Here is a 25352-nt window from a genome sequence, read left to right as displayed (position 1 = left end):
AGCTTTACTTTAAGGTTCATATTTGGCTTTATGAGCATGTTAAAGGTTAAGTCAAAGCCAGATTTTTCAGTAGGACCAGTAGGCCACTCATCTCTGAAGATACAGAGTAATGAGCACTTCAGATGTGTTTTATGTGTTTATTTGGGAAGACAGCATCACATAAGTCATAAGAAAGCGACATTTCTGGGCCTCATGGGGTCCCTTTGTTAAGGCGATATCGTGACCCTTTGGGGACCCAAAACTGTATCTCCTTGAAGAAGCAACCCTTTTAGACCCGGAAATGTCATATTCTTATGACTTATGTGACTCTTCTCTTCTAAATGTGAAACACATTTATTTGAGTGCTGGTGACATCTTTGCATCTGGCTTTGGCATAGCACCATCCGTAGCAATCAATTTGAGCACCCAACAATTATTTGAAGGTCAAGTACTATGAGGACTGCAGCTTCTCTTTGGACTTTTATTGATTTTTTTTTCTTTTTCTATATGGCTACACATTTTCCCATCATCAGGCTCCATTCACACCAGTGCGTTTTTTTTTGTGCTTTTTGCAGAAACGCACTAAAGTCAATTTAACATGGTTTTCCTATGGAACATGCTCACATCTATGCTTTTTTGAGCTGCTGCTATTTTTGGAAAGGGTTGGGGACTTTTTTAAAAGCAAAAAGCAGCGATTTTGCTACAATAGAGTTCAATGGTGAATCTGCTGAAATGCATGGTAGTGTGATTTTGCCATGTTTTGCATTTTTATTCTGCCCAGCAAAAAAAAAAAAATTCCACTTTATAAAAAAAAAAAGCTGAACAAAACACGGTAAACGCAGCAAAAACACATGTACCAAATGCAAAATAAACTGAGAAAAGCACTGCAAAACGAACAAAAAGCAAACTGTATAGGTGTTAATGGCGCCAGAAGTACAGTCTTCTCATATGAGCTTATTTACACATTGTCACGATATACTAAGCCCAGGTAGGACCAATCAAGAAAATGTTCTGTGTAAATGAGGCACACTTAATTCTGGTTCCGTAGGGCAGAGATTCCTGACTCCAATTCCACTAGAGTCTCTCTAATCCTCCATACCTATGATCATTCAGAATATTATTCACACTCCTTCTCTGCTTCATGGCGGTCCACTGGGAGGAAAACATACAGAGAAATATCATTCTTAGGCAAGGAGGTTGAAGAGTGCAGAAAAATCGGCTGCATTTGCAATTTATTAAGTGATTTTACTTGTTGTCCTTATTTGCCATTTAAAGTAGACCAAAACAGTTATATTATCATGTCATCTTTACCATTGTAAAGTAATTTTTAGATCCGCAGCCTACATTAAAGCAACACCTAGTGGTTCTGCTATGAGCTTCCTTGTTCAGGCATTTCACATTATAAAGTGACAACGCTCTGTCCCTGTCTCCCCAATGGTACCCTGCATGTCACCGTGATGGAGAGTCCACTGTTGTCACCATCAGTGATCCTGCCCAGAGAAATGATGTACCGCAGTTGCTGAAGCGCATGTAGACAGTAGTGGTTGCGAATCTGCTTCAGGAGATCAGCAGTGCTTATATGTGACAAAAGAGGTGAAAACAACAAGTGCTTTATTTAAAATAAAATATATATATAGTGGCAACGGGTACAACTTTGTTCCATCCAGGCACTGAATTGTACAACTTCAATTTCATTCTCATGGTATTTTCACTTGACTGTTTTGCACAGTCACATCTGTACTGCTATACTCTTTTGCAAACTCACTAAAGATGTATTAAACCAAATAATAAAACAATGGCAATTCTTTGTTATATACAGCGTTCAGCAAACTAAACAAAATAATTCAGTTAAGGCTTACATCTGCTTTCATGTGTAGCTGCATCACTGGTCACATTACACTTATATCATAGCCTATTATACTCACCTGTCCCCAATCCAGTGAGATATCATTGTATAGCACAGCCGCTTGTCATTCCATCGCAGGGGAGGACTGACCATTTGGAAACTCGGGCACTGCCCGAGGGCCCGGCGTCAGTAGGGGGCCCCATGAGATGCCCCTGGTACCTTTTTCATAGGCTTTTTTGAGTTTGGGCAAGGACACAGAGGCCCCATGATCCCCTATTGCCCGGGGGGCCCATGAGTTGTCAGTCTGCCCCTGTTCCATCGTGTGCTCTGTACTCTCGTTTAGTCCCAAAAAGATTCAGGGTAGGTTCACATATGTGCGGGTAGTGACGCTGCGGATCCACACAAAAATCTGTGCAGCCGCACCACCCGCACAGAAGAATGCGGACCTGCGGGCGGGTGCCATTAATTCTAATGGCACGCCACCCGCACTGGAAATCGCAACCGCACAGGGAACCAAGGTTCCCGTGCGGGCTGCGGTTTCCAAAGAAGTGCAGGGACTTCTTCCCTGCATGTCATGGGGCACGTGAGTTCATTCAAATGAATGGGCTCTTGTGCCCGTGCAAAACGCAGCCCACTCGGCCGCATATATGTGAACCAGGACTTAGTCCTGATTGCACCCTAGTGCTCAAAAGATCCAAAGGATTGAATAAGAGTGCAAAGGGCATGTGTACCCATATGGAAGAAAAATATATTTTAAAAATATTATTCCCAAATATATTGACATATATTTGAAATACTACAATTTTGGCCATATTCAATATATTTATATATATATATATATATATATATATATAAAATGCATATATAAAATGCATTTCAACATGCAGTGTATATATATATATATATATATATATATATACATACTGCATGTTAAAATGCTTTTTTATTACAAAATATATGAAAAATATTTTTAAAAATACATTTCAAATATACTGTATGTCTTTAAAAATACAATTCTATATTTCTGGAATGCATTCACAAATATATGTAAAAATATATGTTAAAATGACTTTTTTATATGTTAAAAAAATCTGAAGAATATATTTAAAAATATATATATTTTTAAAAATATATAACACTAAGTGTGCGTCCATGACCTCCAACATGCTGACACGTTTCGAGGACTTGCCTCTTGAGTTGGCTTTGAGGAAGAAGCAGGTCCTCGAAACGCGTTAGTCTGTTGGGGGTCCAGAGTTCCCATCACGGACACACACTTAGTGCAGATCGGACCGAGCTGTTCCTATATGATGCACCTTTGACTGTATTGTCATTTTGTGAGTACAGTACCTACTTTTATCAAGTAATAAATACATTTTTTAAGATAATGCACTAGGCTGGTGCACCCTCTTTTTGTTTTTCTCTACTCTGTATATTTGGACTTCCCCGGTCATTTGAGGGAAGCAAGGCATGCATATTCCAAGAAATTCTCAATGTGGTCCCATCCCTTTGGAGTCCAACCCTAAGCACAGGAGTATTTGGGTTTGCCATTTTTTTACCAATGTCATATTGCACCTGTGCTGCCACTGTTGCCTACACATTGTTGATGTTTGCATCTTCCCCTGCCCTGAATTCACTAGGCAGTGGTGGCAGTGCATATGGCTATGTCCCATTTAAGCTGTGTGCATGTAAACATTTGCACAAACATTTACATGCTATAGCATAAAATATGGTCAAAATCGTATCGTGGATGCAGATCTCTTTTATTTTGGTTTGTGCAGCTAAAGCCTAGATGTACACCCGTGGCATGGTCCCTGTGCATTAAATCCTGGCATTACTGGCCAGCCAGGAAGTACAAGTGACAAAATCTATGACAGCTTGAAATATGCAGAAACTCAACTCAGCTGATCACGACATTGGCCTATGTGTGCCAAATCTTGCTTTTTTTGGGTGCCCAGGAGGCACAGGTTCAACATCCAACCCCCAACATTCAGCAGTCTGTCAAAATCTATGATAGGCTGGAATACATGGTGGATGGACATTGTACCAAACAGTACTTGCATTTAGGATTGTATGCATTTAGAAGCGTAGGTCCTGAACTTAAAATTCCTGTGTCTAAAGCATAAGTCCCTGAACACATATGGACCTAAGCATCCAGCCGCCATGTATCTCAGCCCACCATAGATTTTAAAAAGGCTGATGACAGCAGAGTGCCTCCTGGACATCCAAAAACACCAGGTTCTGATAATGGCCCTAACCACCCATGTGCATGCGGCCCAATACTACAGACCAAAATGGAGCTGTGTGAATAGGCCCATATTATAAATAATTAAAAAAATTCAGATCTGATCTGTATACAATGGATCTAAAACACAGCCTATTGTACATTGCAGAAGCCCTAATGCTGGGAGGGGGGACTAGAGAAGGGGGTACTATGATATAAATAACTGGACCAAACATGCAGTTACACTTTATTAGGAACCTGCCATAAAGAAATACCAGTGCTAGTTCGCGGACTGTCATGATCACGCTCCGGTGATGAGTACCAATCTGTCACCACTGTGACCCACCAACTGTAGGATCAGCCAAGCAACCATCAGAATGCAAATCAAGGTATTTCTTTTCTGGCAGGTTTCCACTCAGCACAAATAAACCAGCAGCACGCTACAACATGCAAATCCACCTTACATGTACATGTTTTTCTTCCTTAGAGATTAAAAGAACTGAAACAAAGAGAATTTGCTCGCAATGTGGCTTCCAAGTCGTGGAAAGATGAGAAGAAACAGGAGAAAGCTCTCAAACGCCTCCATCAGCTCGCTGAGCTACGCAAGCAAACCAACTGGTAAGAATATCACATGAAATGTCTTTACATTGGGAGCAGCTCAAACCTCGTCAGACAATGGAACCTGATTGCAGTGTTTTCTTATTTCAGTTATGGCATAATTAAGTTATGTCTAAAGTATTTCTCACGCTGTGTGACATAACATGATTTAGCTCAATATATTCTCTGCAATTAAAACTGCATTCACTGCAGCTAGCGAGAAAAATAATGACATCGGAGGGGGCGGAGACAGAGGAGAAGATATGGCAAGAAAAAACAATGTTTGTAATATGCTGCTAGCATGACAACTATTTCCAGTGACAATGTTGTTGCCAAAAAAACTCTTTAATAGTGGCCATACACACTTCTATAGGTGATTGATCTCTTTTCTGATCAGTCTATTCTGGTAGGTATTATCTACATTTGATCAATATTGCAATATAGGGAAAGTAGATTGCGATAGTTGGAAAATATGATAGCGAGATTTATTGATGTCATCTCTGTTTTCACCATGCAATGTCATAATCTGATCAATCAAAATACAATCAAATTCATGAACAAAGTGTCTCAGTACTGCAGAACAATCCAACACGAATAATAATTTTCTGCCCTGGCCAATCAACTCAGTTTGAGTGAATCTGATCTAAAATAAGTCTAAATCTATTGAAGGGAAGTTATGCCGATTCGATTGTTTTGCCAATTTGATTGTTTTGAAATTGCACATTGATCAGATAATAAAATTGGAGCAGGTGTGGCCACCATAAAGCAGCTCTCTCCAAAAGGAGAGGTAAAAAGGAAAGGTATAATACTAACTTTTCTGGATGTCTGTGTTTGCCGTCTTCACTCTATTGAAGCACAACAGAATCCATGAGTCTTTTCAGCATTTGGGTAGTGTTGGAAGCCTGTTTCCACCGCCAAGTGTGGTGGTTCTTTCCTTCAGCCCCTACATTACTACAGGACTCAGCAGTGATGTAGGGGGATAAGGATAAAACCACAATGCATGGCAGGGGACACAGGTATTTAACACTACCGGAAGTGCCTAATGCTAAAGATTCTAAAGGAGGCTGTAGTGCTTCAGCAGAGAAAAGACAATTACCTGAAACACAATGGCTACACCTCTGCAAACAATAAACGTACATCATTGGATTCAGGTGTTCCAATCACCTCCATGGCCACAGGTATTAAATCAAGCACCTAGGCATGCAGACTGCTTCTACAAACATTTGTGATAGAATGGGTCGCTCTCAGGAGCTCAGTGACTCCAAGCGTGGTCCCGTGATAGGTTGCCACCTGTGCAATAAGTCCATCCATGAAATTTCCTTGCTACTAAATATTCCACAGTCAACTGCTAGTGGTAATAAAACAAAGTAGAAGCAACTGGAAACAACAGCCACTCAGCCACCAAGTGGTAGGTCACATAAAATGACAGAGCGAGGTCTGAAGCACACAGTGCCCAGAAGTTGCCAACTGTCTGCAGAGTCAATATCTAAAGACCTCCAAACTTCATGTGGCCTTCAGATTAGCACAACAACAGTGTGTAGAGAGATTCATGGAATGGGTTTCCATGGCTGAGTAGCTGCATCCAAGCCTTACATCACCAAGTGCAATGCAAAGCGGCAGATGCAGTGGTGTAAAGCACGCCGCCACTGGACTCTAGAGCAGTGGATACGTGTTTTCTGGAGTGACAAATCACGCTTCTCTGTCTGGCAATCCGATGGATGTGTCTGAGTTTGGCGGTTGCCAGGAGAATGGTACTTGCTTGACTGCATTGTGACAAGTGTAAATTTTGGTGGAGGGGGGATTGTAGTGTGGGGTTATATATCAGGGGTTGGGCTTGGCCCCTTAGTTCCAGTGAAGGGAACTCTTAAGGCATCAGCATACCAAGACATTTTGGACAATTTCATGCTCCCAACTTTGTGGGAACAGTTTGGGGATGGCCCCTTCCTGTTCTAACATGACTGCGCACCAGTGCAAAAATCAATCTTCATAAAGACATGGATGAGTAAGTTTGGGGTGGAGGAACTTGTCTGGCTTGCACAGAGTCCTGACCTTAACCTGACAGAACACCTTTGAGATGAATTAGAGTGGAGACTGCGAGCCAGGCCTTCTTGTCTGACATCAGTGCCTGACCTCACAAATATGCTTCTGGAAGAATGGTCAAACATTCCCATAGACACACTCCTAAACCTTGTGGACAGCCTTCCCAGAAGAGTTGAAGCTGTTATAGCTGCAAAGGGTGGGCCAACTCAATGTTGAACCCTACGGACTAAGACTGGGCTGCCATTAAAGTTCATGTGGGTGTAAAGGCAGACGTCCCAATACTTTTGGCAATATAGTGTATCTGTGATCAGGACTGATCTGCATATCTTTGGTTGTTGAGGTTCCCTGTTATGGTAGCACCCCTCTGGCAAGTGATACTTGCTTACCACAAGCTCAGTGTGTGAACATCAGCCTTTTTTCACCAATGCTCCTGTTGGTGAAGATGGGTTTTGCTGTGTGTTGGTACCAGGTTGCAGATCGGTCCACCAAGGGGTGAGCGGGGACAGGGAAGCTATGATTTGGAGACATTACACTAGGAAGCGACTAGAGCAGGGGTAGGCAACGGGTTGCCTACCTCTGGACTAGAGGATGGTCAGTTCTAGGTAGAGGTTGGCAATGGGCAAGGCAACAAAAGAGTGGTCAGGATAATCTGGGTCAGCAAAAGGCAAGACAGCAGAAGAGTGGGTAGGATAATCTGAGTTGGCAATGGGCAAGACAGTATAAGATAATTTGCATGTACTGTAGATGTGCATTGGGGTCCAGCTAATAAAGGCCTCTTGACCCTCCCCCCTTTAGGGAAAGAGAGCCTTGACTGCTGGAAACATGGCATCACTGTGGGAGTGAACGTAACACAGGGCGTTTAAGTGGCTCCGTTGGGATTGGCTACTGGTTGGAGCCTGAACTCAAGAAAAAGGCTATTCTGGGGCATATCCCACTAATCTGAGGAGATTCGGCTGTCTGATTTAGCGCAGACCACTATCCCACCTGTTGCCATGCTTTGTCATTGCTTTTTGATTGATTTCCACCTTACCAGTGATTGATGTCGCTTTATGTGCTATACCCTCAAGTTAAATTCTGGGGTCACTCTAATGCCTGTCTGGCTCTGAAGGTAAGGACATGCCTCTTAAACTATGTAAGTTTATGTTTCCTGGGTGTTCATAGTATAACTGTCACTGGCATTGTTGTTTAGTACATTTGGAAAGTTCAGTAAAGCTGTAGCCCTTTTTACAACTTAGTCAGCATTCTTGTCTTTTTTTTCTGGGGGGGGGCTGGTTGAACAAGGTATTGGTTTATTAGTTGGTCATAAATAGGCATATGCTTCTCAGCAGTCAAGTAACATGCATTATAACGCTTGTCATGACTATTAGACATGTGCGTTTTGTAACAAAACAATTTTAGGATGAAAATTTGATTTTCAGAGATTTGGATGTATACGAATCTCTGAATGGAAGAATGTCATCGAATCTGAAAAAAGTTATAACAAAATTAACAAATGCATTTGTTTCACTTGATATGATAGTAGTTTGGGCCCATGGAGAAATTAATACAATTTACAAATTCTTTTGATAATTCGGATTCCAGTAAAGCCGAGATTTAAATTGAATTTGTAACTGTCACAGTCAGTCAATTTGGTTCCTCAATCTATCGCAATTCTTAGGTTTGAAATATTCAGGGCCGCTGCATTTTGCATTATTTATTATACTGCTTCCGAAAATATTGAATAGTTTTGATATTATGATTATACAGGATTTATATAGTGCCAACAGTTTATGCAGAGCTTTACAATATACCGGGAGACAGTACAATTACAATACAGTTCAATATAGAAGAAATACGAGGGCCCTGCTCATGGAGCTTACAGTCTAGATACAGTGGGGCAAAAAAGTATTTAGTCAGCCACCAATTGTGCAAGTTCTCCCACTTATAAAGATGAGAGAGGCCTGTAATTGGCATCATAGGTAGACCTCAACTATGAGAGATAAAATGAGAAACATTGGCTGATTTGGAAAGAATTTATTTGCAAATTATGGTGGAAAATAAGTATTTGGTCACCTACAAACAAGCAAGATTTCTGGCTCTCACAGACCTGTACCTTCTTCTTTAAGAGGCTCCTCTGTCCTGCACTCATTACCTGTATCAATGGCACCTGTTTGAACTTGTTATCAGTATAAAAGACACCTGTCCACAACCTCAAACAGTCACACTCCAAACTCCACTATGGTGAACACCAAAGAGCTGTCGAAGGACACCAGAAACAAAATTGTAGACCTGCACCAGGCTGGGAAGACTGAATCTGCAATAGGCAAGCAGCTTGGTGTGAACAAATCAACTGTGGGAGCAATAATTAGAAAATGGAAGACATACAAGACCACTTATAATCTCCCTCGATCTGGGGCTCCTTGAAAGATCTCACCACGTGGGGTCAAAATGATCACAAGAACGGTGAGCAAAAATCCCAGTACCACACGGGGGGGACCTAGTGAATGACCTGCAGAGAGCTGGGACCAATGTAACAAAGGCTACCATCAGTAACACACTACGCCGCCACGGACTCAGATCCTGCAGTGCAAGACGTGTCCCCCTGCTTAAGCCAGTACCTGTCCGGGCCCATCTGAAGTTTGCTAGAGAGCATTTGGATGATCCAGAAGAGGATTGGGAGAATGTCATATGGTCAGATGAAACCAAAATAGAACTGTTTGGTAGAACACAACTGTTTGGAGGAGAGAGAATGCTGAGTTGCATCCAAAGAACACCATACCTACTGTGAAGCATGGGGATGGCAACATCATGCTTTGGGGCTGTTTCTCCGCAAAGGGACCAGGACGACTGATCCATGTACAGGACAGAATGAATGGGGCCATGTATCGTGAGATTTTGAGTGCAAACCTCCTTCCATCAGCAAGGGCATTGAGGATGAAACGTGGCTGGGTCTTCCAACATGACAATGATCCCAAACATACCGCTCGGGCAACGGAGTGGCTTTGTAAGAAGCATTTCAAGGTCCTGGAGTGGCCTAGCCAGTCTCCAGATCTCAACCCCATAGAAAACCTTTGGAGGGAGTTGAACGTCCGTGTTGCCCAGCGACAGCCCCAAAACATCACTGCTCTAGAGGAGATCTGCATGGAGGAATCGGCCAACATACCAGCAACAGTGTGTGCCAACCTTGTGAAGACTTACAGGAAACGTTTGACCTCTGTCATTGCCAACAAAGGATATATAACAAAGTATTGAGATGAACTTTTCATATTCACCAAATACTTATTTTCCACCATAATTTGCAAATAAATTCTTTCCAAATCAGCCAATGTGATTGTCTGGATTTTTTTTCTCATTTTGTCTCTCATAGTTGAGGTCTCCCTATGATGCCAATTACAGGCCTCTCTCATCTTTTTAAGTGGGAGAACTTGCACAATTGGTGGCTGACTAAATACTTTTTTGCCCCACTGTACATGACTAACAATTCCACCCAAAATATCAAAATCAAAATATAATACATAGCAATCTCAAAAAAACTGCCAAATTTTTCAAATCCAACCAACGAATAAATGAAACAACTTCTGGAATCGAAACAGTTCAACATAAGGAATATGATGAAATGAAATTCTTCAATGAACGAATGAACCCAAAACAAAACGAATATTTCTGGCATGCACATGTCTAATGAATTTTATGTGTTTTGGTGTGAAAGAGGCTTATGTGTTTTGTTTTCATCTGAACAGTGTCTGGAAACAGTTGTAAGTCATCCATTGCCTACCATTTGCTCAATACATTGGTTGTAAGTTTTTCACTTGAATGCATACCAACAACGACTGTCTGTCTCAGGAATAGCTAATCACACAAGACTAGTTGTGAAAAGTTTTTGAATAATGTAAACTTGTAGACAGTTTTAAAGGGAGGATTTACATCTGTTCTCAGGCTCTCAAATCTCAAGATGGCTAGAAAATTTCAATAATGCAAATCAAGGCAGATGACACATTTATTGCTCTGTGTTCTGCGCACACATATGCAGACTGTAATGCTGTAGAAAATAATATATAGCAGAAGAGACAGGTGGGGAAGATGAACAATGCCTTTTTTTCAGTTATAAAGCTTTTTGTGCATTTTTGAAGAGGGATTTCATGCCCCGACTCCTGTATGGATTAGACCAAGCCCTATGTTTGTCCAGTTTGCATGTGTCTTCTGTAAAAACATTAGGCAGTGGAAGTGTTTGACATCACACACAATAATGCTAGGAGGTTGTGAATGAAAGTTGAGTCCTTTTTCTTCTACCACACATAGTATAGTCATACAAACCATTAATAGCAGAGAGAAGAAGTGGAGTCTGCAGACAGAGGAAAGTAGTCAGCTATGGAGAAGTGAGTGAACAGGCCAGGTACAATGAAAATAAAAAGAATGATTTAAACTAGGAATATAGTACAGATTGCACTACAGTACAAATCAGTGCAATGCGTTATATAAAAGCAAGGCAGCAAAGCCAGTTTTGGTGCTGGAGGGCTTTGCATAGCAAGTCCAAAGCATAAAACAAACAAGACATCTGCTTGCCCAAGCAGCTAACTAAACTAAAGTCAGTTCTTGACCAACAGGGTGCCCCATAACAGGTTACTCAAAAAACACAGGCAGCACCTTTACATTTTTGTGTTCTGTCAGCAGTCAGCCTTTTGACCCAGCTGAAGGCTCCTGGTGGAGAAGTCAGCTCAAATACAGTATATAATGGAGAGAGAGCGCTCTAAGCATCAGTCAGATCCAGGGGTGGACTGACCATTTGGAAACTCGGGCACTGCCCGAGGGCCTGGGGTCAGTGTGGGGCCCCATGAGATGCCCCTGGTACCTTTTGCATAGGCTTTTTTGAGTTTGGGCAAGGACACAGGGGCCCCATGATCCCCTATTGCCCGGGTGCCCCATGAGTTGGCAGTCTGCCACTGGTCAGATCACATCTATAAAGGAGAGAGAGAGAGTCCTGGGCATTAGTTAGATTACATAAATAAAAGAAAGAGAGTCTTGGGCATGAATTAGATCACATATATGAAGGAAAGAGAGTCCTGAACATTAGTTAGATTACATATATAAAAAAGAGTCCTGGGCATTAGTTAGATTACATAAATGAAGGAGAGAGTCCTGGACATTAGTTAGATCACAAATATGAAGGAAAGAGAGTCCTAGAAATTAGTTAGATTACATAAAAAAAGGAGAGAGAGTCCTGGGCATTAGTTAGATTACATAAATGAAGGAGAAAGAGTCCTGGACATTAGTTAGATCACATATATGAAGGAGAGAGAGTCCTGGGCATTAGTTAGATTACATATATGAAGGAAAGAGAGTCCTGGGAATTAGTTAGATTACATATATAAAGGAGAGAGAGTCCTGGGCATTAGTTAGATTACATATATAAAGGAGAGAGAGTCCTGGGCATTAGTTAGATTACATATATAAAGGAGAGAGAGTCCTGGACATTAGTTAGGTCACATATATAAAGAAGAGAGAGAGTCCTGGGCATTAGATCACATATATAAAGGAGAGAGAGTCCTGGGCATTAGAGCACATATATAAAGGAGAGAGAGTCCTAGGCATTAGTTAGATCACATATATGTAGGAAAAAGAGTCCTGGATATTAGTTAGATTACATATATAAAGCAGAGAGAGTCCTGGGCATTAGTTAGATCACATATATAAAGGAGGGAGAGTCCTGGACATTAGTTAGATTACATAAATAAAGGAGAGAGAGTCCTGGACATTAGTTAGATTACATAAATAAAGGCGAGAGAGTCCTGGACATTAGTTAGATTACATAAATAAAGGAGAGAGAGTCCTGGACATTAGTTAGATTACATATATAAAGGAGAGAGAGTCCTGGACATTAGTTAGATTCCATATATAAAGGAACACATTTGTTTTCTCTTTATCAGTCATCAACCCTGGAAGCTCTCACTGTGTATGTGGGAAACCTAGGAGACACATTGACACCGTGCACCATCTTGCAAGTCTGTGATATGCCTTGGTGTTCCACATGAAAATAATCATATATCAGAAGGGAAGGTAGGCACCCTGTGGTCTTCCACATCAGCATACTGAACAAAAGGCTGGTTTACTACACCAATGCTTAAATGGGACACAGCCCGTACCTTTCTAAAATCGGGTTTGAGAAAGGTGGGCTATGGCCCACTGAAAAATTGGTGTAGAAAAAACAGCTTTTTGTTAAGTATGCACCTGTGGAAGACCCCCCCCGAGTGCCTACCTTCCCATACAATATACAGTATATGCACACACATACTGTACATACATGCAGGCACACACTGTTTTATATATATATATATATATATATATATATATATATTTATATATATATACACATTATACAGTGCAACCCCTTTAAGAGGGGGATATTTTATTTATGGGTAAATAACTGATTTTCTTCAACAGAGTCATAATTAAAATTTCCCTTTGAACTGTCAAAAATATCCTTCTGCAGATGAATTGTGATCGCCCATATTAAACAAACACTTCTTGACACTTGTTATACGATAGCTAATAATGCTGATAGGTCGTCCTCCTTACCAGTAATTAGAATTACTCATAAAGGAGCCACTTATAATGGTGACCCTTGTAATAACACTAATTACCTGCTTGTAGTCATTCACATCTTGGCAGATGTTCTGATCACACAACAACATTTGTTTTTCAGCATTCTCAGATGTATTTATAATTACATGTCAAGTTTAACAATGATTGACACAAAATTCCCATTCTTAATGATTGCTTTATAATTACTTGAATCTTTGAACTAGCATGAAGTGTAAGCCCAAGGCACACCTGTGTGTATATTCAGCTCTGATACTTATAAGAAAACTTCTAAGAATCCAACTCCATGCAAAACTTTTGGTTTTTATTTTAGTGTTGGAAAAATTGCAAAAGGGTAGAAACTTCTGACCTTTAATTGCTGGTTGTGTCCCTGCTTGGGAATAGGGATGATCCCAGGTGTGTTCAGATCTTTGTCCGAACCCACCTGAGCAAGCCTGCCAGGAAGCTTTCCTGGTCCTTGGCCAATCATAAGATGCCAAGGCAATCCCTGCCACTCAGCTGCACATATACAAGGCCCACTTATGTCTGGTCAAGGACTTTGCCAGCTTCCTAGTGGGTTTCCTCAGGTGTGTTCGCACTAGGACCCAAACACCTGAGTTCATCCCTGCTTGGGCAATTTGTCTTCACGTCCTATCTACTTGACTGGGCTAAACAGGAAATGATAGATAATCTCTCCACTACCTCTCTATTTGATGATGTCAGGCAGAAAAGGAAATGAGGTGAAATTTCTCTATTTCTTACCTAATGGAGGACAGAACAGGAAATGAGGGGAACATTCTCCATTGCCTGTATATTTGATGGATATTAGACAGATAAGTATGAGAGGAAGTCTTTCTACTTTCTGTATATTTATCGGATGTCAGACAGAACAGGAAATGAGGGGAAATCTCTCCACTTGCTGTTTATTTAACGGATGTCAGACAGAACAAGAATAGAGGGGAAATCTCTCCATTTCCTGTCTATTTAACGGATGTCAGACAGACTAATGGAGGACAGAACAGAAAATGAGGAGAAATTCCACTCCACTGCCTGTATATTTGATGGATATTAGACAGATATATAAAACAAGAGGAAGTCTCTCCACTTTCTGTATATTTATCGGATGTCAGACAGAACAAGAAATGAGGGAAGATCTCTCCACTTCTTGTCTATTTAATGGATGTCAGACAGAACAGGAACTGAGGGGAAATCTCTCCACTTCCTGTCTATTTAACGGATGTCAGACAGAACAGGGAATGAGGGGAAATCTCTCCACTTCCTGTCTATTTGATGACAGAACAGGAAGTAGGAGGAAATTTCCCTGGTGGTAACAAAGGCAAGCAATAAAAACACATTTCCAATTAGTAAGGAAGGTTTACAACTTCTGTCAGGATTGTATAGCTGTATGTGTCCCCACATGGCTACACCATGTTTGAATGACAGAATAGGAAATGAGGGGAGATCTCCTCAATGTTAACACAGATGTTTTTTAAAGTTTGAAAGAAAGATGTCAGCAATACTTAGACAGCATTTAAAATCTGACAGGGGTTCTAACCCTCACCCACTCTACCCAAAGCTAAAACAAAAAAGGTTTTCACTGGTGTTAATGTCCTTCTAAGAGTTCCATCAAGACCACAAATACTTTAGCACCAACTATCTTCATTATGGTGGACATTCAAACTGGTGAAAGTAGTTTGCTAGGCTCCCTTGTCATCTAGTTATTCATTCCTACGAAGACTGTCCCTTACATTCACTTTGCCCTGCAATCTGGTTTGAACTAATTGAGTCTAAGGTCTATTCTTTCATGGCAAAATTCCAACCAAAATTCCAACCCTGCTGTACAATAGCACAATTTGGCCACAACTCAGTCAACCAGACCTCTGTGTTACTCCCTTAATTTCTGGGAGTACTGCCTATTTTTACACTTATAGCGTATTTTTTTCTTTGGCATTTTAGAACATTTTAGAGAACTAGGGTCAAACCATAAAATCACAAATTTGATGTAAGCTACCCATACCAGTAAGAACTGGCTCTCCATTGTATCCCCTGCAACATTTTGCAAATGCCCATTGATCCTGCTAGCAGAATAGTTGAATTTTCACCTTTGATAGGGTGATAGAACTCTTCCTTGTTTGGTGAAATCATTGCAACATTGTAACCCTTGCTGCTTTTGTCTCTGCTTAGAGATTGGCATCACTGATCACCATATCAGTGAATACCAAGACGTAGCAGTGCCCAAAGCACTTTAGATTGACAGCCCATTGCTCTATCTGCAGGAACATGCATTGTGTGTCAAAAGCTATGAATACATATGGAAATATTGAGAACTCAGATAGAAGAACTTGTGGTAACAAGGTTATGAGGCCAGGAGCCAGGGCAGGTGAATGGTCAAATTCCAAAGCCAAAACAACAATTTAAAAAGTATATAGGACATCTATTGGGTAAACATCTTTTTTAATTTCATCAAAGTATGCTGCCATATTTTGTCAAACAGAACCTTTTTACCTTCCCTTAGCACATAGAAAATGTATTCTGTTAATAAATTATTTTAGTGTATCTATCTGTTTTGGATACTTTGGTGGTTAGAGCTCTATCAGGGTTTTACATTTTGTCTGTGTCCCAGCTAGGGAGATTCACCCTCTCTGTTAGTCTTGATGTCACCACAATTGAAAGTGAGGATAATTCCCAAAATTTTGGTTTTTACCAGAAAAGAAATAGAGTCGGCACCTTTTAAATGGTATCTTGTTTGTGAATCTCAGCTAGGGAGATTCACCCTCTCTGTTAGTCTTGATGACCATTGTCACCACAATTGAAAGTGAGGATAATTCCCAAAATTTTGGTTTTTACCAGAAATAGAGTTGGCACCTTTTAAATGGTATCTTGTTTGTGCTGGAGACCGCACTATACTGATTGGATCAGTCACTGGTCATGGGTGGGTGGTTATGTTGGCGAGTAGGAAGGAAATCCTCCAGTAGGTTGCGCCCAGTATTAGATAATGGTGATGAACCCACTTGGGGCTTGGACTGCTGCCTTTTGTGGTACGGCCTTATGGTCGTTTCCACATGTAGACTTGGAAAAGTAGGAAGGAAGGAGAGCCCGGTGTCCAAAAGAATGCAAATTTGAAGGTTGGTTATAAGATGTTTATTGAAAGTAGTAACAAGTACATCAAGCCAACGTTTTTCGGTGGAAAGGATTCCTCCTTCTTCTGGGCTATCCAGCAAGCATGAAAAAAATACACAGAAAACAGATTTTTAAAAACGAGATATTAAAGCAAAAAATGCAAAAATGCAAAAAGATATTATCCAAAGTATATACAGTATATGTTATAATACTATAGAAAACCCTAATAATCATATATCAAGAAATAACAATTACAATAAAAATTAAAATACTGATAATAATAATAATGTTCGACATCTCTTAAATGGAGATGCTTGTTCTGGTCCCAGCTGAGACCATCTACAATTTGAGAAGATTTCTGTCACTCCATATTGTGTTTTCAGTACTGGAAGTGAGGGTAAATGCTTCACTAATAGTGGTATTAACCATATTATAATATATATCATAATTATACTTTAAGCAATAGGGAGGGTTCTTTCACTTGTAAAAATGTTTCCAAAACTTCACTGGCTGCCTAGATTTTTTCTTATGAAAAAAACATTGATTTTTGTAGCAAGAATATAAAAATAACAAATATTACAAACTGAACTACACTTTTTTAGAGTAACAAATTATAAAATGTCATCATTGCAGCACCTGCATTTTTTTTATATCATTTGGTATGCAATATTTGTGATTAACTTTATTATTAAACCATAATTGAATTAACATAACAAAATCATTTTTATCTTCTCTTTTCAGTGTTGCTGATGAGGGGCCATTATTTAAAGCACCCAGATTAAAAGGACCACAGGAAGATATTGGTTCAAACAGAGATGACAGAACAGCAAGCTCAAGATGTGTAGTTATGTGCAGCAGAGACGCTATCACCAGCAATGTTGAGGAGCCTAAGCAAGACATCTTAAATGATCGAGAAGTGCTGAAAAACAGCAGCTGCTGCTACACGGGGAATCAAACCCAACAGCCTCCCTCAAACAGCAGCAATGTCAACAGCAGAGCAGGAGTCTCTTTCTGCTTCTCGAAGAAAGCATTACTTAAACTGGATTCATCGGCTTCTGTTTTCAATGAGAGCACTGAAGAAGCAAATGAATGCAGCCAATTTTTCCACCACAAAGAGAAGCAAATGTCTGTAAGCTTTAGACACTATGCACATGTCAGCGAGACGGCAGTGGAAAACAGCTCTTCTTCTCAGCAAGATGAAACAGGCACGTCCCTGGCAGACAGCGTGGCTGAAAATGCAGAGAAGTTTAAGGATGACAAAGCCAGTCAGGAAAACACAAAGGAACAGAGCGAGATTGCCCAATCAAACATAACAGCTGAAATGCAATCTCCAGACACCACTTGCACAGATCAACCGAGTCCAAAAGAAGTTAATGTGACTACAGAGACTGAGATCACTTCCAAAACTCCAACTGAGGTCCATTGCCAAGCTGAGAGCTCAGAACAAGAGACTTGTTCCAACAAGCACACAGTCGCGGATGCAATATTACTCGAGCATTTGTCCAATTTGCTTTCTCAAAAACATGGCGAGGCAGAAGGAGGTTGCAATGAGGGAAACTCAATGGCACCTAATGACGCTGCTCCAAATTCCATTGAATGCCCAACGCACTCATTAGGTGAATCTTTAAATACTAACACTCAAGCCAAAGCACTATCTTTTCTTAGTGTTTTGAGCAAAGATGGCAATACAATCCTCCAGTGGCCCACAGAACTTGTTTTGTTTACAAAAACCCAGCCTTCGATATCTTATGCTTGCAACCCCTTATATTTTGATTTTAAATGTTCTCAAAAAATTAAAGCCAGGACATCAAAAGAAAGAGCGGCACAGAGTAAGGAGCAAAATGGTGAGTGTAAAAATGACTGTAACAGCAGAACCTCAGGTACCAACACAGAGAAAGGAACAGCAAATGAAAATGATGACTGGATGCCAAAGAGACAAAGATTTCATTTGGAGGATAGGTCAGAAAAACAAATGGAGCTTTCAGAAAATTATGAAATGGCAACAGAGGTTACACACAAAGCCAAGTTCAGTAACTTACAAGATTATAGACCTCAGATGTCTACTGATTTCAGTCATCCACAAAACTGTTTAGATAGAGAAAGGCACCATTCAAGAAGAAGGAGAAGGCAGTCAGATTACAGCAGTACTTCAAAATATATACCTTCAAAAAGAGAAATGAAAAGAAAGAGGGTTGTGTATGAGGACCAGTTGGACTTTAAGAACAAATGGAACAACTTGGATAAATCGAAGAAAAGAAAACACCCCGGCCGGTATGAAAGTGAAGTTAGTTGGGAAAGCAGTGATGGTAATAAAGATTCTGATAGTGATACAAGTTCAAGAGTATCTGCAAAGTCATCCCTTTCACGCATGTCCTCCTCTAGTTCTTCCATAAGCAGTAGTTCAACATGTAGGCATGAAGGAATTGTGGGCAGAACTTCAACTTATGTAGCTTCAGAGAGAGTAAGCTATACAGACATAAAGCACAACAGTGATATGTCTTCAGAAAGTGACTGTAATTCTGAAGTTGGAGGACAATTAAAATGTAGATGCAAAAATGAAAAGCACAAAACATCTGGTGAGACATCCAGGCATGGAAATGTGGAGCACCATGTTTGTTCTAAGCATAGCAAGAGTAGAAATCGGTCTCGGAAAACATTGGATGACACAGGAACAGAGCCCAGGATGAACAGATTACTTTCTGTGCAAGATAATGGTAACGAAAGCTCCAATATTGTAGACTCAAGAACCAATACTCCTAGTGCTTCCCTAAAAGAAACAATTCCTCCATTACATTTCCTCAAAAGTCCACATATTACAGAAAGTGATAATAACAGTGATATAAATGAGTGCTTGTATAACAGTTTTTTTCCAGATATACCTCTTTCCTTGAACTGTAGGAATAGTACTTCAGAAAACACAGTACAGCATACAATAGCGAAACAGACATTAATTTCAGAGTTTCTTTCAGAGGAAGAACAATCTACGAAGCAAGCAATGGATAATAATATCACTCATGGTATAGGATTGAATAACCCCTCTCATAATTTTTTTGACGTAAGTTTTCCTCCAGCAGATCCCAGTAATATAGCCCTCCCTTTGCATGATACTATAACAACTGACACCAACAATGGTATGGATCCTGTACTAGAAATTTTGGTAGACAATACTGAATCCAAAGGCTCACAAACTTATAATGTCACTTTAACTGCAAATACTGATAATTCCCCTTTGGATGATATAAATCTTATAGAAACAGAATGCAGAATGGACGTTCCTGTTGTGGAACCCCAAGGACAATTGATCAGCCAAGTGCAAACTTTTATGCAAAGCCCTGACCCAGTTCACCTTAACTTCTCTTGTGGGTTGCCCTCTGTAAGATATACTGCTGGAACTGGTTCACCCAACACCAAAGAAGAACAAAAGAGACTGGGACCTCCAGATATACCTATGAGGCTGGGTCCTGTAGAAGGCAATTTTAAATGCTGTTATGAGAGCACTATGCAGGATTATAGAAAAATAGACCATAATCGAAGGTTTCACCATAAGTCATCGCCTCCTTCTTCAGCACAACAACCCATAACATTTTCACCCGATGAGGTTGACAAATATAAACTATTGCAACTCCAGGCACAACAGCATATGCAGAAGCAGCTGCTGACAAAGCATTTTAAAGCTCTGCCAGCCAATGGATCTCCTGCTTTCTCAAATGCACAAACTGTTCAGCCTATCTCCGTCCAACCCCACCCATCCATCACCACCATCCACCATGCCTTTATGCAGCGCTATGCTGTGACAGCCTCCATGCATTCCCATGTCAGTCACTTTCCAATGCCACATCTGAATCCTTTGCCTCAGTCACAGTTTACCCCTATGCATCTTTCTTCATTAACACCAACCATTATTCCCACACATCCGCCGCTTATAGCCGGACATCCCTTGGCCCATCCACTACATCTTGTATCATCAGCTGCTATCCACCCCGCTCACTTAACTATTCAAGCAATTCCGCATGCCACCCTCATCCCAACTCTCCTTACACCCCATCCTAACACAGGAATGCACCCTTCATTACAATTGCACCCTTTAATTCACCCGTTGTTCCAAGGGCAAGACTTTCACCATCATTCTGGACCTAGTTACCCCCATTAATAGTTGCTACAAATAACTATACTGGTAACCTAGAGTATAATACATTGAGGATTAATTTCTGTTTGGTTGTTTTTTTTATTTCACCTAATAACTTTCTTTTTTATATTACTCATTATTTTTTAGAACATTTTTAACAATGACTGTTTTAAGTTGAATCCATGCCAACTTAGTTTCAAGAGTTAAAGGATTTATGTTTATTGTACTGCTTGATTGTTCATTTGATATGGTATATGATGTGAATTTACTATGATGAAAATGCAATTATTTTTAATAAAACATAAAATTATTGAGATGTCTACAGGACAACGCAGAAAAGTAAAAATAATTTCTCAACCAAATTTGTCTCTGCAGTTTTACTTCACTGACACTGATTTTTTTAACTGACCTCTTTCAGAATATGCTAGTTGTCTGGTATCCAGAAGCTCTACTTCCCACAAGTATAAAAGCTATATGATGAAACATGACAGCCAGAAAAATAACATTTTTACAGGCCACTACACATTCATTTAAAGCTGAATTCGGAGCAAACTACTAAATACAAAGATGATTTAAAAAGTAAGGTCTCTGCTTCACCTCCTAAAGGATTTCTGTTTCTATCCATGCAATCAGTTCTGAAATTTACACAGCTCTACCTCACAGCACAGTCCCCATCTGACCTGATTTTTTCTGTTGCAGTTAAGCCAGACTTATAGGTCTCCCCCTCACCCCAGCCTGTGACTGGACAGTTAAGGAAAAGCAACAGACTGTTGAGCTACTTTATATTTCACTCTATTCTCTCCCTAATAGCGTTCTGCTTCTCGGCCAACTGACTCCTTGTTCTGCTTCTCCTTGTCCCTTTTTAAGCTCTACTGTACAGATGTTTCAAGCTTCCCCAGCTTCCAACACCTTGTAAAGGAGAATGTGCAAATGAAAGATATCAAAATACAGCAAAAAAATGAAAGCCAAAATACAAAAGTACACTTTATTAAGCACAAAGTTGCTATTATATGAATTATTTAAAACATGCTCTGCACAGTCCTGCATCCAACTGAATGACTCATAAGTAACTATTCAGGTACTCCGGTATTCATGGATAAACCATACACTTCCTTAATCTCTTGCCGACCGCAGATAGCCGAATGACGGTTGCACTGCGGCCGGCCAGTTCTGGGAGGACGTCATATGACGTCCTCCCAGAACGCTCACTCCTGCACTCCCCCAGGGGCGCGCACCCAGCGATCTCCGTGATCGCTGTGTCCTACAGCTGATCACGTGATATGGTAAAAGGCCAATCACAGCTGTCTTTTACCACGTGATCAGCCATGTCCAATGACACACTGATCTCCGGGAAATGCAATTGCCGGTTATCGGCTGCACTTTCCTCATGCTGTCACAGCGTGAGGAAAGTACTGCTGAGAACCGGCAGTTATCAGAGGAGGGATCGGTACCGATCATCAGGGCACTGATGATCAGTGCCCTGATGATTGGTACCCAGCAGTGCCACCCACCAGTGCTGCCCACAAGTGCCCAGCAGTGCTGCCCACAAGTGCCCAGCAGTGCCCACCAGTGCCACCCACCTGTGCCCATCAGTGCCCACCAGTGCCACCCACCAGTGCCCATCAGTGCAGCCTAGCAGTTCCACCCATCAGTGCCACCCAGCAGTGCCTATCATCAGTGCCAGCTCAACAGTGCTGCCTATCAGTGCCACCCATCAGGATACAGAAAACAATAATAGCAATCAATGGAAAGGCAAACATCTTAATAGAAAATCTTTACAGGAACTGGCACACAGTACAGTTCCAAACAGGTCTTACAATTAGTAATCTTCTCCAGGCCTTTAGCCCAGCAGCTGCTGAGACCCAGGCTGCAACTGGATTTCACTAACTATCTCTCAGGGGCAGAAACCTCAGGAGAACTGGAACCTTGGAGAGAAAATAACATTCTGGAAAGGTTTCCCATACATTTATCACATCCCCAGCCAACTTCTGACCATCTCCTTCCAGGGATTGCTTGATAAATATTCATACTGATCAGTTGACTCTCTCTGCCCTATATTCTGGAAGCTTCTTTCAGAAACAGGTGGGAGGAATCAAACACACAGCTTAGGAAACCCTGGATAGACAAAAACAGTTGATCCCAGCTCCACCAATTACAGTGAAGCCAAAAACTAAATGTAGCCTAGCAGCCTAACTAGAGAAGGGTGCTACACTAGAAATGAGGGGGAGTTAGTTCTGTACAACTACAAATATGTCAGATTCCAATATGGATCACAACTCCACCAGTTTGATCAATAACTGCAGGTACATTTGAATTGCCAAATCCTAGATATAGAATACCAAATAGTAACTTCCCTAATGTTCCTTTAAACTAAAGATTTTTCATTATGTGTACAGTATGCTTTGTAGACATATTTTTCCTGGTAATACTGGTTGTCACACATGGGTGACAACAAATCCACTGGTACCTTCCAAGCCTGGATGTCATTTCATGACAATGCAACAAAAATGATGTTCTAAATGGATAGGATGTACTGCTACCTACCTGATTGGATAATGACAAAGAAAAAAAAGTCAGTCAGCCAGTATAACTTTCATGCTTCAGTTTCTTGCTAGTGTCCTAGGAGTATGGCCCTCTTGTCTTATCAGAGAGAGGATTTTTCTACACTTTATCAAAGTAGCCTTTTCTTCAAAGATTCATCAGATGCTGCAGAGCTATAAGAGCCCTCTTTACAGCTTTCTTGATAGGCTGGTCCTTGGCATAGCCACAAAGGGCATTCCCAGACTCTGCTGTGAGGAAGGCATGGGGCCAGCCTGTAGTGTGATCTGTGGGTACTGTTCTCTGCTACTGGCACTCTCCAGTCACTGTCCCAAGTAGGTTAGTTCCAGAGTGCTATATAGGTACACGGCTGTAAAACACCCTTCTGGTAGAATCCAGTCTCTGAGGCCTCCCTCAGAAGTATGCCCACCAAAGGACCAAGTCTTTCTGGTACAGTATATGCATATTGAATCCTGACTGGGCACCTTCCAGTGCTTGTACCATATGCCACGTAGGACACAATCCAGACCACTACTCGAAGAGCACCTGGGCTTGTCCTAGCTTGTCCTATGCACATGCGCATACCCCTCATGAATACGTGCTTGTGCACGAAACGCGTAGAGGAGGAGCCATACGCAGTGATGTCACTCTGCCGCTGAGACCACGAGGAGGTCCGGCGGCCATCTTTACTATTGTACATGGTCAGTGCTCCTTTTTATGCTGCATGTATTATGATACCTACCCTTAATAAACAGTTTTGGTTTACTACACTATGGGCATCCTTCTTTTTGGCTCCTTGTGAGCCAATACCTTCCTAGAGCCCATACCCGGAGGACGCTAGCTGTGTGACAGAGTACCAGGGAGGAAGGAGATCTTTTGGACCTGACCAGGCTGACCACCTCTTAAAGGGGACCTCTGGCTGTATTTTATATACCATGCGCTTCATGATCTTTCTTCTGGTAAGTGTGCATTTTTAACATCTCTGACACATCACCTGAGCGGTTGTGAAGCACAGATCACCCACTTGAAGATATCTTTGATCACAATAAGCACGTTTGATCCATCATTTGGACTATTCAAATATTTTGCACTTTGATCAGTGGTTTATGAGATATATTTATTTGTCACGTGCACAGCACTTTTTTACATATATATGCATTACTATTTTGTCACGTATCTGGACAATCGGATCAGTTTTATATGTTTTATGTTTTAAGCGCTGCACCTTTTATTGGATTATATATCCTGTGCTCTGCCTGAGATTTCTTGTGGCTCCTTGCAAGGTCCAGGGTCTTCCTCTCTGCTCCTGCCTTAGAGTGACCTGGTCACAGAGGTCCATTTATTCTCTGCTGCTTTAGTAATTGCTTCATGAGTACTCATACTGGGATTTTCTTCCCTTCTCATACTGTCAGTATAGTGGATTACAATTGAAAGAGCAGCGGTCTTGGGGGTCCTGCTAGTTCACAATCCACTAACAGCTCTGTGGTGACTTGAAGTGTCTCCGTTAGAGGTCCTGACACCTATAGCTCAGATAACCCTGCTAGAGTCTACACCCTCCTCGGAGCCTTTCCTAATTCTGCAAAAAATTTATGAGCATAGCTGATTCAGAAAGCAAGGGACACAAGTGTTTTTCAATGCCCTTCCCCTCAACATCTCTCTTTCTGTTTTGCCATCAGTTTTGTCTACTTTTGTACTTTGGAACAGTTGAGGAGTACTGTACCTGTGTGAGAGCATTTTATTTCTATTAATACATTTTCTATTGTTTTTACATACTACACTATATAGTCTGTATGTGTTTTTTCCTCTCTTCTGTTTGTGCACAGCAGGAGTTCCCCCTCATGGGCACTGGGCAGTAAACACTGTTTAGATAGAGTAGCCATTTTATTTTATATTTAATTCTTGGACCACCCGCAAATCTTTCACCTTGTACATTGCATTTACCTGTGAGCTTTCACAGATGATGGGTATTTGACCCAATACAATTCCCTTGCACAGGTTCACTTTTTATTACCCTACATGGAGCCTTTCCTAACTCTGCAAAGCATTTTTGAGCATGTTTCAGAAAGCAAGGGATGCAAGCAGTTTTCTATGCTTTCCCCACAGTCTGTTTTGGTCTGTTTTGGAACTGTCAGTTGCAGAGGAGAAGTACTATAATCCTTTCTTGGAGGAATTTGTGCCCAAAGAGGTTCAGTCTGCTGACATAACTCCCAAGCTTAAGGATGTAATTTGTTCTCTATTGACACAGTGTGCACAAGGCTTGACCTGGAGCAACCAGTGTCCACACTTTCTATTGCCAAATTGGGTTTCCTTAAAAATCACCATCCTGTAAA

General features: G+C 41.0%; 1 protein-coding gene across 1 annotated transcript in view; it reads left to right on the top strand.

Moving 5' to 3' along the window:
* Positions 1-20846, top strand: part of ZNF804B (zinc finger protein 804B) — a 489031-nt gene extending 468185 nt beyond the window's left edge. Inside the window, exons 3-4 of the mRNA XM_089666357.1 lie at positions 4534-4664; positions 17100-20846. Coding sequence (XP_089522483.1) covers positions 4534-4664; positions 17100-20508 — 3540 coding nt within the window. The 3' untranslated portion in view covers positions 20509-20846. The remainder of the gene's footprint in view (positions 1-4533; positions 4665-17099) is intronic.
* The last annotated feature ends 4506 nt before the right edge of the window (positions 20847-25352 follow it).

Source organism: Staurois parvus, unplaced genomic scaffold (genome assembly GCF_062004578.1).
Source record: "Staurois parvus isolate SC_StPar_1 unplaced genomic scaffold, SC_StPar_1.0 ptg000051l, whole genome shotgun sequence".
NCBI classification, from domain to species: Eukaryota; Metazoa; Chordata; class Amphibia; order Anura; family Ranidae; genus Staurois; species Staurois parvus.
Note: the sequence above shows the minus strand (reverse complement) of the source record. Positions and strands in the feature narration are given on the sequence as shown.